Source organism: Aegilops tauschii, chromosome 3, assembly GCF_002575655.3.
Source record: "Aegilops tauschii subsp. strangulata cultivar AL8/78 chromosome 3, Aet v6.0, whole genome shotgun sequence".
Lineage (NCBI taxonomy): Eukaryota > Viridiplantae > Streptophyta > Magnoliopsida > Poales > Poaceae > Aegilops > Aegilops tauschii.
In genome coordinates, this window is record NC_053037.3 from 573,365,087 (window position 1) to 573,380,430 (window position 15,344).

Consider the following 15,344-nt stretch of genomic DNA (forward strand, 5'->3'; position numbering starts at 1 on the left):
GGAGAGGAAGCACATGGAGGAAAGTGCTTGGTTAATTGGAAGCAAATCTGTGCTCCAAAGAAATATGTGGGGCTGGGAATTAAAGACATCCAGTGTTTTAGTCATTCTCTAAGAAGGTTTGGAAGATCAAAGCCGAGGCCAAAATTAAATCCTACCACATCTTGCAGCTTGTGTGATCAGTGCTTGGAAAATGCTGGCCGCCTACCGATCTCCTGCCCGTTTGCCAAAGAGGTGTGGCAGCAGTTGCCTTGATGCAATTGACAATCAGCTCAAGCGACAAATTACTGCTGCGGGAGTATGTGGCCTGGCACCTTTGGAAGGAAAGGAATATGATCTTTGAAAACAAGAGCTCAACGCTGGCCAGAGTATACTGGAAGAGGCCATTGGTACATACTGGTGTCCGAAGATCTCAAGATTCTGGAAGAGGCCATTGATACATATATACTGTATAGTGAGCTTCTTGTGTGTTGTTAATGTGTTCCTTGAAGAAAGTCACCCAAACTTCAAGGTCTTTTTGCTACATCTTCTTTTGCGGCCAAGTTTTTCCTGTCCTTGCATTATTGCGTAAGCACAAACCAGCCATCAATTCATATCAAGCAACACAAGCACCAGGATCGCTTCCATTTAAAATCTACTATGGCACTAGACATAATTATATATAACCTATGACTGACACGAGTAAGAGTGAAGTTGCAACAGCACATTGCCAATATTCAAATTGCATGGTTAAAGTCGGTCCAATTAGGCCAATGTGTATATATATAACCTGATGTCTGAATACCCATTCGAATCCAAATATAACTGCAAAAAACGGCTAGCAGGAAAAATAAAATCTACGTACTCTCACCTAGTATCTAGGAGTATTTAGTACGTATGAGTTTGATGTTACTCCCCCCCTGCATAACCAAGCAATATCCCTATATACTGAACCAACATTATTTTATAGTATGATTCAATCAGAACGCCTTTATCCTCAGAACAGGATACTTACAATTTATGTGAACATAGAGTATCTGCCCAGAGAAAATATGCAAAATATCTGAATCTACAGAATCCCTCTAGAAGCAGCAACCACAAATTGTCAGAAATTTGTATATGAACAGCACATCTTAACATCAATGTTAAGCTGCAATGAGATATGAGAAATCCAACAAGGAACAAAAACTACGGGGAACAACCAGGTATGATAACTGTTCAACGGTTCAATTGCAGAGCCAGATTCAGAAAGGCGGAAAAAACTGAGCCTACATTCATACTGAAATATTAACAAAAATATAATGGAAACAACAGAGAGACGCATGCATTCAACGATTCAGCATACTGAAATATTAACAAAAATATAATGGAAACAACAGAGAGACGCATGCATTTAACGATTCAGTTGCAGGGCTGAATTCAGAAATGGAAAAAATGTTGAACTGAAATTTGCTAGCATCAGACTGCATTACTAAGTGAACAATGGAAGAACAAGTGCAAATAGACAAAAGATAGCATCAGGCAAAACAGATGGAGCATTGGGTTCATATCTGGTCCTAATTTAAGCCCACAAACAGCAGTTCCACATAACCTAGAGTCAAGTCTGTTTCTTAGCAAGGTACTAGAGAGAAAGTCAAACCATTTCATAGCCAAAAGTTAGTTGGCGCCCTGTTGTAGCGGCAGTTGAGAATCCCAGACATTGATGGTGTAGCTGGAGAGAAGCTGGATGATGGTGAAAGGGCGGTGGGCGGCGAGGACGAACAACTCGTGCAGCTTCACGAAATCTACAGCGCCAGCTGAGATCCTCTCGTCTTTCTCGTCCTTGAGATTGTACATGCAGATGTACGCGGACGAACCCAGGCGCTCAACGTAGTAGAGACAGTTGGACTCAACAGATGGAAACTTATCGGTGTCAACAGCCAGGCACCTGTGATGACCGATGAAGATGGCATGGCTGCCGATGCTCTCCACAGGCACAATGCTACCGATGTCCATCTTGAAAACCTTGACGCATCGCTGCAGCTTGATGATGATCAGCACTTCTCCACCGAATTCCACGATGAAAAAACGGGTATGGTCGTTTGCGTGTCCGGCCACAGGAAGATCCTCAGCATAAAACATTGATGGATGGACATGAAGTGACTGTATCAAATCGAAGATCTCGAATATAACAGAAACCCCGTGCCTGAATCCCTGCGCAGCGCCACCACCGTCGGCGTAGACACCGCCTCTGACTGCCTTCAATGAGATATGACAATCAATGGGCAACTGCACCTCCTTTTCTTGGAAACTTGCCATGTCAGGAGTGGCCGAGTAACTTTTGGAAGGAGAGTCGCAGAGCAAGTTGAGCGTGAGCGTGGGCCAAGAGCTGCGACCGAAGACGACAGTGGCGGCGGCGACCTTCTTGGTGGGTACGGGTGCCGCGAACCGGATCAGGACGCCGGTGAGAGGATTGAAGACGCAGGCGGCTCGAGAAGGGTACCTGTCCGCCAGGACGAAGAAGCCGCCGGGAGTGGCGGCGAGGACGTGGTAGCGGCGGAGCAGCGGGATCCTCTTGCGGAGGAAGCGCCCCGTGGCGGCGTTCAGCAGCAGCAGGTCGTCGCCGTCGTCCAGGATGACCCACCGGCGCGGGCGAAAGCGGGGGTCGAAGGGGTCGCTCCTGGGGTCGTCGGTGGCGGCGCGCCAGCCGGAGCAGACGGCGCGGAAGTCCATGTAGCAGTCGAGGTCGTTGGCGGCGACGAGGGAGTCGGCGACGCGGCGGACGAGATCGGGCGGGAGGTCCGACCAGCCTGCGGCCGGAAGGAGCGGCGAGGTTTGGAGACGAGCCGGATCCGCATCCTTGCTTCTGGCAGGAGGGAGAACGGGGGCCGCGACGGGCGCCGGGGCTTCAGCAGCGGGGGCCGCCATTGCCGCGCGCTTGAGCTCCTGAACTGAACCCTAACTAATCGTCGATAGTACAAATTTGTGGGTGAGCAGCGTGAATGCGTAATGGAAACAACGGAATCGACCTAGTAGAGGAGGGATTGCTCACCAGATCAGCAGACCAACACAAGCAGAGTGGATAAATTCGGAGAATTGAAGAACCAAAGAAGGGGAGAGACGGAGGAAAAGGGGAACAAGGATCGCCAGTGCCGAGTAGGTAGAGTAGTGGACTGGACTGTGAACCATGCCCAATCTCCTTCAAAAAAGAAAAAGAAAAACATAACTTACCATTTTAATTCCCAATGCCATTACTTGATTTATTTATTTCAAAAAACACGGCGAAAACCTTTTTGCCTCTGATGGATCGGTTGGCGCTAATGCCTTGCTGGATAATATCGGACTGGCGGTTTTCCGGCGAGATGAACTCCAAGCTCACGACGGCTATGGCCGATGAGGAGACTGAAACCTCGCTGTTCCAAATGGTGAAATGGGGCCAACCAAAGATCCCAGGTCAGATGGGCTCCCGGCGTTGTTCTATCAGCGTCACTGCTCGTTGGTAAAACATGAGGTATGCGGGGCAGTTCGTGATTTCTTGAATGGGGCAGCAACTCCGACATCTTTCAATGCTACTGTGATTGTGATGATCCCAAACTCCGGAGCTGATGTTACAATGTATACCGATTAGTCTTTGCAATGTTTTCTATAAGATTGCAACCAGGGTGCTGCCCAATAGGTTGAAGATGATTCTGTCGGTGCTCATCTCGGAGGAACAAAGTGCTTTCGTCCCCGAAAGGCTCGTACGTAAGAGGAACAAAAAGAAATATTTATGTGTGGTGAAGCTTAATATGATGAAGTCTTACGATAGGCTGGAGTGGGTCTTCCTTGAGTATATGATGTACAAGATGGGTTTTGCGCCTATGTGGATTGACATAATCATGACATGCGTCACTACAGCAAGTTTTACCGTTAAACTTAATGGGGGTTTCTTTAGGTGCTTTCTCCATTCTAGGGGGCTTCAACGGGGCGACCCGCTCTCCCCTTATCTATTTCACTTTTTTGTGGAAGGGTTATCCGCACTGTTAAGGAAAGCACAAGTAGATAACCAAATCAAGGGTGTGTCTTTCGGGGGCACTGGCCCCCGTATAACACACTTGCTTTTCGCCGATAATAGTATTGTTTTTCTGGAAGGAACCGAGGATAGCATGAGAGCCCTCGGGGATATTTTGGTGAGGTGAAGAAGCATCGGGGCAGAGAGTTAACTTGCAGAAGTCCTTCATTTTCTTTGGCAAGGGTTGTTCAGAGGAAAATAAGGCCCAGCTGAAACTTGGTGGGAAATTGAGTCTGAGGCTCTCAGTGAAAGATATTTGGGTCTTCCAACACATGCTGTGAACGATGTTCCACATGTAGTCCATTTGAATTTTTTGTTCCTCTACTATTCATGTACAAATGCTAACATTTTATTTCTTGTAATCGAATTAACAACTAGCAATTACAAATACTAGTTCTGTTGTTGAATCTAACTAAAACAGTTTTGATTTTGCTAGGGCACGGTGACGGGAATATATTCTCTTGACGCCTTTAATTCTTTTAGTCTCGCCAGGTGATGTGAGACAAAAATTTCCTACAATGTCGAGTAAGAAGGTGGTGGTCTAGGGGTGGGGATAGGAGGCCAACGACACCGGAGAAGAACTAGCACCTCTCGGACATGGACATCATGTGATGCGAGACAAAAATATTCCTACTATGTTGAGTAAGAAGACGGTGGGCTAGGGATGGGGATAGGACGACAACGACACCGGAGAAGAACTAGCACCTCTCGAACATGGACATCATGTGATGCGAGACAAAATAGTAATACTATGTTAAGTAAGAAGATGGTGGGCTAGGGGTGGGGATAGAATGGGGACGATACCGAAGAAGAACAAGCACCCCTCGGACATGGACATTTTGCCCAGCCAAAAATAAACAGCCCATATACAGCGAAACGAGCACAGAGGGTGCTGAGTGATTACAAACGCATGTTTAATTTGGTATGACGTCAGATGACATCAGCTAACCGAGGAATAAGTATGTCTCAGCCGGCTGAGTTCCAGGCGATCGCTTCTTCTATTCTTCCACTTACATTTGTAGCTCTCCCTTCCCCGACTCATCCATTTATCTGCTCACGTGTGAACCTTGCAAAGAATGAATGTACGGGTTCATCCTAATCCAAGATAGCTACGGGGATGCATTTGGATAGGGAAAAAAACAGGGGAATCTAATGAATAAAACTAAACGCTACATCGGTGGCTGAAAGTTAACAGCAGGAAGGGACCCGATCACCCCTAGGTCCCATAACTAGCATCATATTAGTAGAATTGACACAACACCCTATAATAAAAGACCACAAGGAACATCTAATTACCTTTCTTTTTGCAACAGGACTCCGAATAAAACATAAAAAACCTTATCAAGTCCTTGAGCTTCCGGCTACCTCATCCAAGATGCTCTGGCCACCATTTCCAACCATAACCCCAACAGTAGGAAATTTGAATAGGGCCTTCCAAAGGTGGAGGTTGAAGCAGGGTCACAGGTAATCGGCGGCTAGTCACCAAGCGACAGGCGATACATATTGGTTGACCAATTAGTTTTTCGGAGACATTTTCTAAATGGACCTTAACTTTGGCAGTGGTTGATATATAGTTTGGAGTGATGAGCGGAGTCATAGGGGTGACAGTTTGATGAAATCTTCGTACACGTCATGCTGTCAGGGTTAGGCCGACAACTCTATTATTTGCAAAAGAGAAATGAGACAAGTCCAATAACGACACATATATGACATATATCATAAATATGAGTTCTGGATTATGTGTTGTAGATATGATTGGGACACAATAAGCTGCTTAATTATGTAAAGTTTTAGAATTTTTTCACATAGGTAGCATGATTGGGGGCATATTTCTTTTTAGTTTTCCAAGGCAGTTAGTTCACCAAACGGCATGTCAGTCCTAAACTGCAAAGAACTATTAAATCCAATCCATGCTAAATTGCAAGATTACTCTACGATTCTATAAATAGAGGCTCGATAAGTGTCTTCACTTCATCAAATGAATTGAGTACTAATACATATTGCTATGGATGCTACAAACAGGCATTCAGTAGCGATAGTTCTTCCCTGTCGAGATAAAAAACACTTGCTTAATACAATTAAACATAATTACTGTTACAAATAAAAAATATCAATAATATTTTCTTGCGAATTTAAAAGTTTGGCCTTTTCTAGGCATGTCTACTAGGTATTTTATTGTTTCACATATGATGAGGTAGGATGTAATAACATTTGCTGACCCGTCGAAGCTATGTTTGGTGCTTGGACATGTGAATTTGACAACACTATCTATTCTTTTAATATATTTTAAATCAGGAAAAAATACATGTAAGAATATATGAAAATCTCATGGTGCAAAGAAGATCGTACAATTAGATTTGTGTCATAGTTGTAATACATAGAATAATAAGATAATGAAAAAAACATTAAGCATTAATGTTGTCATGCTTTAACAAAAAATCTTGCTTAAAGAAGTCGTTTAAAATCCTGAAGTGACTTTAAGAAGCTCTCACACAAAGATGACCCACAGAAGGAGTTCCTATCTCCCGCTCTTACTGAGTGAGAGATAATCAATCACCGGTAATAGCACTAGTTAAGTGTGTTGGCCTAGCAATCATGCACATGTATTACCTGAGTCTTTCACCTTTTATATTATAAAATGGAAAAGTGAAAAGGGAGAAAACATAAAATTTGCATAATAAAAACATAACCAACAGCTTATGCAACAAGACAAAAATATTCCCACATGTTATTGTGATTCGTTCCCGCATTTCAACAAATTTGTTCTATCACACATGTGAGATTGTTCATACATGAAACAAATTATTTATATAATTAGTGAATTTTGATCGATTCAATCATACAAATGTTTTCTTTTACAGAAAAGACACACGCCCAACTTTATAAATAAAACCACACGGCAGAGTAACAACCATCCAACAACGACCAAACAGTTTACCCAAAACACTCAGGGCCAACCAGCACACAGTACAGAAACCATAGTTCAGCGGCACGCAAGCCCAAATGACAGATACGAAGACACGCAGGCCAACCACCTACTGCGAAGGATAAATCCAGCAAACTACGAAGAGGTCGTGGCGGGAGGAGAAGACGGTAGATTGGCAGACGCACGGACTTTGTTGATCAGCACCTCCAACCCATCCAAGTCCACAGGCTTAGCCAATCATTTCCACTGCTGCAAGAGAATAAACATTTTAATTAGGACATCAGCAGGTTTGTTAGGGAACACACCCTCAATGGTGAATTTATTTCTGGTAGTCCATAACGACCAACAAAGAGCACCCAGCCCGACCCAAAATATCCTCTTAGAGCACCCCTGAAGGTTAGAGATTAACAAGCGAACATTCGAGAACGAAGTGGGGGTCCAAGAGGTTTGCAACCACAATCGAACACAACCCCACATCAGCTTGGCCAGGGTAGAGCCAAAGAAGATATGGTTAGTATCCTCCTGCGCGCAGAGCATAAAGCACAAGCTGTCGAGCCAGGGCCGTTCCTTTTTCGAATCTGATCTGCAGAAGGAAACCTACCACTAGTGGCCTGCCAGAGAAAAATCTTGAGAGGGATCCTAGCAGCCAAGATGGGTTTGAACTTGGAAGTAGGGGTACCAGTAATAATTCTAGTATAAAGAGACTTAACGAAAAACTTTTCAGACGCAACATGGGGCTAGGTAACCGAGTCCTCCTCCGAGAGGATTGGGAACACAACAGCAAGGCGATGCCAGCCCCCAGATCTTCGGGAGAAAGGGACCTTTGGAAGTGTTGGAAATATGCCCCAGAGGCAATAATAAATAGGTTATTATTATATTTCCTTGTTCATGATAATCGTTTATTATCCATGCTAGAATTGTATTGAAAGGAAACTCAGATACATGTGTGGATACATAGACAACACCATGTCCCTAGTAAGCCTCTAGTTGACTAGCTCGTTGATCAATAGATGGTTACGGTTTCCTGACCATGGACATTGGATGTCATTGATAACGGGATCACATCATTAGGAGAATGATGTGATGAACAAGACCCAATCCTAAGCCTAGCACAAGATCGTGTAGTTCGTTTGCTCAGAGCTTTTCTAATGTCAAGTATCATTTCCTTAGACCATGAGATTGTGCAACTCCCGGATACCGTAGGAATGCTTTGAGTGTACCAAACGTCACAACGTAACTGGGTGGCTATAAAGGTGCACTACAGGTATCTCCGAAAGTGTCTGTTGGGTTGGCATGAATCGAGACTGGGATTTGTCACTCCGTGTAAACGGAGAGGTATCTCTGGGCCCACTCGGTAGGACATCATCATAATGTGCACAGTGTGACCAAGGAGTTGATCACGGGATGATGTGAGTTACGGAACGAGTAAAGAGACTTGCCGGTAACGAGATTGAACAAGGTATAGGGATACCGACGATCGAATCTCGGGCAAGTAACATACCGATAGACAAAGGGAATTGAATACGGGATTGATTGAATCCCCAACATCATGGTTCATCCGATGAGATCATCGTGGAACATGTGGGAGCCAACATGGGTATCCAGATCCCGCTGTTGGTTATTGACCGGAGAACGTCTCGGTCATGTCTGCATGGTTCCCGAACCCGTAGGATCTACACACTTAAGGTTCGATGACGCTAGGGTTATAGGGAAAGTATGTACGTGGTTACCGAATGTTGTTCGGAGTCCCGGATGAGATCCCGGACGTCACGAGGAGTTCCGGAATGGTCCGGAGGTAAAGATTTATATATGGGAAGTCCTGTTTTGGTCACCGGAAAAGTTTCGGGTGATATCGGTAATGTACCGGGACCACCGGGAGGGTCCCGGGGGTCCACCAAGTGGGGCCACCAGCCCCAGGAGGCTGCGTGGGCCAAGTGTGGGAGGGGACCAACCCCAGGTGTGCTGGTGCGCCCCCCACCAAGGCCCAAGGCGCATGGGAGAGTGGGAGGGGGCAAACCCTAGGTCCAGATGGGCCTTAAGGCCCACCCTAGCGGCGCCCCCCCTCTCCTCCCCTTGGCCGCCCCCCTAGATGGGATCTAGGGCTAGCCGCCAGCCCTTGGGGTTGAAACCCTAGAGGGGGCGCAGCCCCCCCCCCCCTATATATAGTTGAGGTTTGGGGCTGCCCAAGACATGAGAACGTCTCCCTTTCGGCGCAGTCCTACCCCTCTCCCTCCTCCTCCTCTCCCGCGGTGTTTGGCGAAGCCCTGCGGGATTGCCACACTCCTCCATCACCACCACGCCGTCGTGCTGCTACTGGACGGAGTCTTCCCCAACCTCTCCCTCTCTCCTTGCTGGATCAAGGCGTGGGAGACGTCACCGGGCTGCACGTGTGTTGAACGCGGAGGCACCGTTCTTCGGTGCTTGGATCGGAATCAACCGCGATCTGAATCGCTACGAGTACGACTCCCTCATCCGCGTTCTTGCAACGCTTCCGCATCGCGATCTACAATGGTATGTAGATGCACTCCCCTTCCCCTCGTTGCTAGATTACTCCATAGATTGATCTTGGTGATGCGTAAATTTTTTTGAATTTCTGCTACGTTCCCCAACACTGGCATCATGAGCTAGGTCTATGCGTAGTTTCTATGCACGAGTAGAACACAAAGCAGTTGTGGGCGTAGATGTTGCCAATTCTTCTTGCCGCTACTAGTCTTATCTTGTTTCGGCGGCATTGTGGGATGAAGCGGCCCGGACCGACCTTACACGTACGCTTACGTGAGACAGGTTCCACCGACTGACATGCACTAGTTGCATAAGGTGGCTAGCGGGTGTCTGTCTCTCCCACTTTAGTCGGAACGGATTCGATGAAAAGGGTCCTTATGAAGGGTAAATAGAAATTGGCATATCACGTTGTGGTTTTACGTAGGTAAGAAACGTTCTTGCTAGAAACCTATACAAGCCACGTAAAAACTTGCAACAACAATTAGAGGACGTCTAACTTGTTTTTGCAGCATGTGCTATGTGATGTGATATGGCCAGAAGATGTGATGAATGATATATGTGATGTATGAGATTGATCATATTCTTGTAATAGGAATCACGACTTGCATGTCGATGAGTATGACAACCGGCAGGAGCCATAGGAGTTGTCTTTATTTTTTGTATGACCTGCGTGTCATTGAATAACGCCATGTAAATTACTTTAGTTTATTGCTAAGCACGTTAGCCATAGAAGTAGAAGTAATCGTTGGCGTGACAACTTCATGAAGACACAATGATGGAGATCATGGTGTCATGCCGGTGACAAAGATGATCATGGTGCCCCGAAGATGGAGATCAAAGGAGCAAAATGATATTGGCCATATCATGTCACTATTTGATTGCATGTGATGTTTATCATGTTATGCATCTTATTTGCTTAGAACGACGGTAGCATAAATAAGATGATCCCTCACTAAAATTTCAAGAGACGTGTTCCCCCTAACTGTGCACCGTTGCGAAGGTTCGTTGTTTCGAAGCACCACGTGATGATCGGGTGTGATAGATTCTGACGTTCGAATACAACGGGTGTTGACGAGCCTAGCATGTACAGACATGGCCTCGGAACACATGCGAAACACTTAGGTTGACTTGACGAGCCTAGCATGTACAGACATGGCCTCGGAACACAAGAGACCGAAAGGTCGAACATGAGTCGTATAGTAGATGCGATCAACATGGAGATGTTCACCGATGATGACTAGTCCGTCTCACGTGATGATCGGACACGGGCTAGTTTGACTCGGATCATGTATCACTTAGATGACTAGAGGGATGTCTATCTGAGTGGGAGTTCAATAATCAGATGAACTTCATTATCATGAACATAGTCAAAAGGTCTTTGCAAATTATGTCATAGCTTGCGCTTTAGTTCTACTGTTTAAGATATGTTCCTAGAGAAAATTTAGTTGAAAGTTGATAGTAGCAATTATGCGGACTGGGTCCGTAAACTGAGGATTGTCCTCATTGCTACACAGAAGGCTTATGTCCTTAATGCACCGATCGATGTGCTGAACCTTAGCGTCGTCTGTAGATGTTGCGAAACATCTGACATACACGTTTTGATGACTACGTGATAGTTCAGTGCGTAATGCTAACGGTTTAGAATTGTGGCACCAAAGACGTTTTGAAACGTCGCAGAACATATGAGATGTTCCGAAGACTGAAATTGGGATTTCAGACTAGTGCCCACGTCAAGAGGTATGAGACCTCTGACAAGTTTCTTAAGCCTGCAAACTAAGGGAGAAAAGCTCAATCGTTGAGCATGTGCTCAGATTGTCTGAGTACTACAATCACTTGAATCGAGTGGGAGTTAATCTTCCAGATGAGATAGTGATGGTTCTCCATAGTCACTGCCACCAAGCTATTAGAGCTTCGTGATGAACTATAAATATCAAGGATAGATGATGATCCTTGAGCAACTCGCGATGTTTGACACCGCGAAAGTAGAAATCAAGAAGGAGCATCAATTGTTGATGGTTAGTAAAACCACTAGTTTCTAGAAGGGCAAGGGCAAAAGGGATACTTCATGAAACAGCAAATCATTTGCTGCTCTAGTGAAGAATCCCAAGGTTGAACCCAAACCCGAGACTATGTGCTTCTGTAATGAGGGGAACGGTCACTGAAGCAGTACTACCCTAGATACTTGGTAGATGAGAAGGCAGGCAAGGTCGACAAAAGTATATTGGATATACGTTATATGAATGTGTACTTTACTAGTACTCCTAGCAGCACCAGGGTATTAGATACCGGTTCGGTTGCTAAGTGTTAGTAACTCGAAATAAAAGCTGCGTAATAAACGGAGACTAGCTAAAGGTGAGATGACGATATGTGTTGGAAGTGTTTCCAAGGTTGATGTGATCAAGCATCGCATGCTCCCTCTACCATCGAGATTGGTGTTAAACCTAAATAATTGTTATTTGGTGTTGAGCATAAACATGATTGGATTATGTTTATCGCAATACGGTTATTCATTTAAGGAGAATAATGGTTACTCTGTTTATTTGAATAATACCTTCAATGGTCTTGCACCTAAAATGAATCTCGATCGTAGTGATACACATGTTCATGCCAAAAGATATAAAATAGTAATGATAGTTCCACATACTTGTGGCACTGCCATTTGAGTCATATTGGTATAGAACGCATGAAGAAGCTCCATGTAGATGGATCTTTGGACTCAGTCGTTTTTGAAAAGATTGAGACATGCGAACCATGTCTATTGGTATATATGCATGAAGAAACTCCATGCAGATGGATCGTTTGGACTCACTTGATTTTGAATCACTTGAGACATGCAAGTCATACCACATGGGCAAGATGACTGAAAGGCCTCGTTTTCAGTAAGATGGAACAAGAGAGCAACTTATTGGAAGTAATACATTTTGATGTATGCAGTCCAATGAGTGCTGAGGCATGCAGTGGATATCGTTATGTTCTTACTTCACACATGATTTGAGTAGATGCTGAGTGTATTTACTTGATGAAACACAAGTCTGAATTATTGAAAGGTTCAAGTAATTTCAGAGTGAAGTTGAAGATCGTCGTGACAAGAGGATAAAATGTCTATGATATGATCATAGAGATGAGTATCTGTGTTACGAGTTTGGCACACAATTAAGACATTGTGGAAAGTTTTTCACAATTAATACCGCCTGGAACACCATAGTGTGATGGTGTGTCCGAACATCATAACTGCACCCTATTGGATATGGTGCATACCATGATGTCTCTTATCGAATTACCACTATCGTTTATGGGTTAGGCATTAGAGACAACCGCATTCACTTTAAAAAGGGCACCACGCAATTCCGTTGAGACGACACCGTTTAAGGAAACCTAAGTTGTCGTTTCTTAAAAGTTTGGGGCTGCGATGCTTATGTGAAAAAGTTTCAGGCTGATAAGCTCGAACCCAAAGCGGATAAATGCGTCTTCATAGAATACCCAAAAACAGTTGGGTATACCTCCTATTTCAGATCTGGAAGCAAAAGCAATTGCTTCTAGAAACAGGTCCTTTCTCGAGGAAAAGTTTCTCTCGAAAGAATTGAGTGGGAGGATGGTAGAGACTTGATAAGGTTATTGAACCGTCACTTCAACTAGGGTGTAGCAGGGCACAGGAAGTTGTTCCTGTGGCACCTACACCAATTGAAGTGTAAGCTTATGATAGTGATCATGAAACTTCAGATCAAGTCACTACCAAACCTCGTAGGACGACGAGGATGCGTAATACTTCAGAGTAATGCGTAATCCTGTCTTGGAAGTCATGTTGCTAGACAACAATGAACCTACGAGCTATGGAGAAGCGATGGTGGGCCCATATTCCGACGAATGGCTCGAGGCCATAAAAATCCGAGATAAATGGATCTTTGAGAAGAAGACGGACTTGGACGGTAATGTTACCGTCTATGAAGCTCGACTTGTGGCAAAAAAAGTATTTTCACAAGTTCAAGGAGTTGACTACGATGAGATTTTCTCATCCGTAGTGATGCTTAAGTCCGTCGGAATCATGTTAGCATTAGCTGCATTTATGAAATCTGGCAGATGGATGTCAAAACAAGTTTCCTTACTAGTTTTCGTAAGGAAAGGTTGTATGTGATACAATCAGAAAGGTTTTGTCGATCCTAAGGATGCTAAAAGGTATGCTAGCTCCAGCGATCCTTCCATGGACTAGAGCAAGCATCTCGGAGTCAGGATATACGCTTTGATGGAGTGATCAAAGTTTTTGGGTTTATACAAAGTTTTTTAGAAACTTGTATTTACAATAAAGTGAGTGGGAGCGCTACAACATTCCTGATAAGTATATGTGAATGACATATTGTCGATCCGAAATGATGTAAAATTTCTGGAAAGCATAAAGGGTTGTTTGAAAGGAGTTTTTCAAAGGAAGACCTGGATAAAGATGCTTACATATTGGGCATCAAGATCTATAGAGATAGATCAAGACGCCTGATGATACTTTCAAAGAACACACACCTTGACATGATTTTGAAAGAGTTCAAAATAGATCAGCAAAGAAGGAGTTCTTGGCTGTGTTACAAGGTGTGAGTATTGAGTAAGACTCAAGACCTGACCACAGCAGAAGAGAGAGAAAGGAAGAAGGTCGTCCCCTATGCTTTAGACGTAGGCTCTACAGTATGCTATGCTGTGTACCGCACATGAAGTGTGCCTTGCCATGAGTTGGTCAAGGGGTACAATAGTGATCCGGGAATGGATCACATGACAGCGGTCGAACTTATCCTTAGTATCTAGTGGACTAAGGAATTTTCTCGATTATGGAGGTGAAAAGGAGTTCGTCGTAAAGGGTTACGTCGATGCGAACCTTGACACTAATCCGGATGACTCTGAGTAGTAAACCGGATTCGTATAGTAGAGCAATTATTTGAAATGGCTCCAAATAGCGCGTGGTAGCATCCACAACATGACATAGATATTCGTGAAGCACACACGGATCTGAAAGGTTCAGACCCGTTGACTAATAACCTCTCTCACAAGCATAACATGATCAAACCAGAACACATTGAGTGTTAATCACATAGTGATGTGAACTAGATTGTTGACTCTAGTGAACTCTTTGATGTTGGTCACATGGTGATGTGACCTATGAGTGTTAATCACATGGTGATGTGGACTAGATTATTGACTCTAGTGCAAGTGGGAGACTGTTGGAAATATGCCCTAGAGGCAATAATAAATAGGTTATTATTATATTTCCTTGTTCATGATAATCGTTTATTATCCATGCTAGAATTGTATTGAAAGGAAACTCAGATACATGTGTGGATACATAGACAACACCATGTCCCTAGTAAGCCTCTAGTTGACTAGCTCGTTGATCAATAGATGGTTACGGTTTTCTGACCATGGACATTGGATGTCATTGATAACGGGATCACATCATTAGGAGAATGATGTGATGGACAAGACCCAATCCTAAGCCTAGCACAAGATTGTGTAGTTCGTTTGCTCAGAGCTTTTCTAATGTCAAGTATCATTTCCTTAGACCATGAGATTGTGCAACTCCCGGATACCGTAGGAATGCTTTGGGTGTACCAAACGTCACAACGTAAATGGGTGGCTATAAAGGTGCACTACAGGTATCTCCGAAAGTGTCTGTTGGGTTGGCACGAATCGAGACTGGGATTTGTCACTCCGTGTAAACGGAGAGGTATCTCTGGGCCCACTTGGTAGGACATCATCATAATGTGCACAGTGTGACCAAGGAGTTGATCACGGGATGATGTGAGTTACGGAACGAGTAAAGAGACTTGCCGGTAACGAGATTGAACAAGGTATAGGGATACCGACGATCGAATCTCGGGCAAGTAACATACCGATAGACAAAGGGAATTGAATACGGGATTGATTGAATCCCCG

At 44.4% G+C, this 15,344-nt stretch overlaps 1 protein-coding gene across 2 annotated transcripts; it reads right to left on the reverse strand.

The window, feature by feature from the left end:
- Positions 1-1,340: 1,340 nt before the first annotated feature.
- On the reverse strand, positions 1,341-3,160 carry LOC109762904 (uncharacterized). 2 transcript variants are annotated; one of them, XM_020321792.3, is made up of 2 exons: positions 3,008-3,160; positions 1,341-2,917 (listed from the first exon to the last, which is right to left on the reverse strand). In XM_020321792.3, exon 2 carries the CDS (start codon positions 2,881-2,883, stop codon positions 1,633-1,635), a length of 1,251 nt encoding a protein of 416 aa, XP_020177381.1. In that variant the 5' UTR covers positions 2,884-2,917; positions 3,008-3,160; the 3' UTR covers positions 1,341-1,632. The 2 variants fall into 2 exon arrangements, with proteins under 2 accessions (XP_020177381.1, XP_073367271.1); XM_073511170.1 differs by having other exon boundaries at positions 1,341-2,913; positions 3,008-3,081.
- Positions 3,161-15,344: the final 12,184 nt, after the last annotated feature.

Coding starts and splice junctions, on each gene's coding strand:
- LOC109762904 (XM_020321792.3), bottom strand. CDS start 2,883: ATGGCGGCCCCCGCTGCTGAAGCCCCGGCGCCCGTCGCGGCCCCCGTT.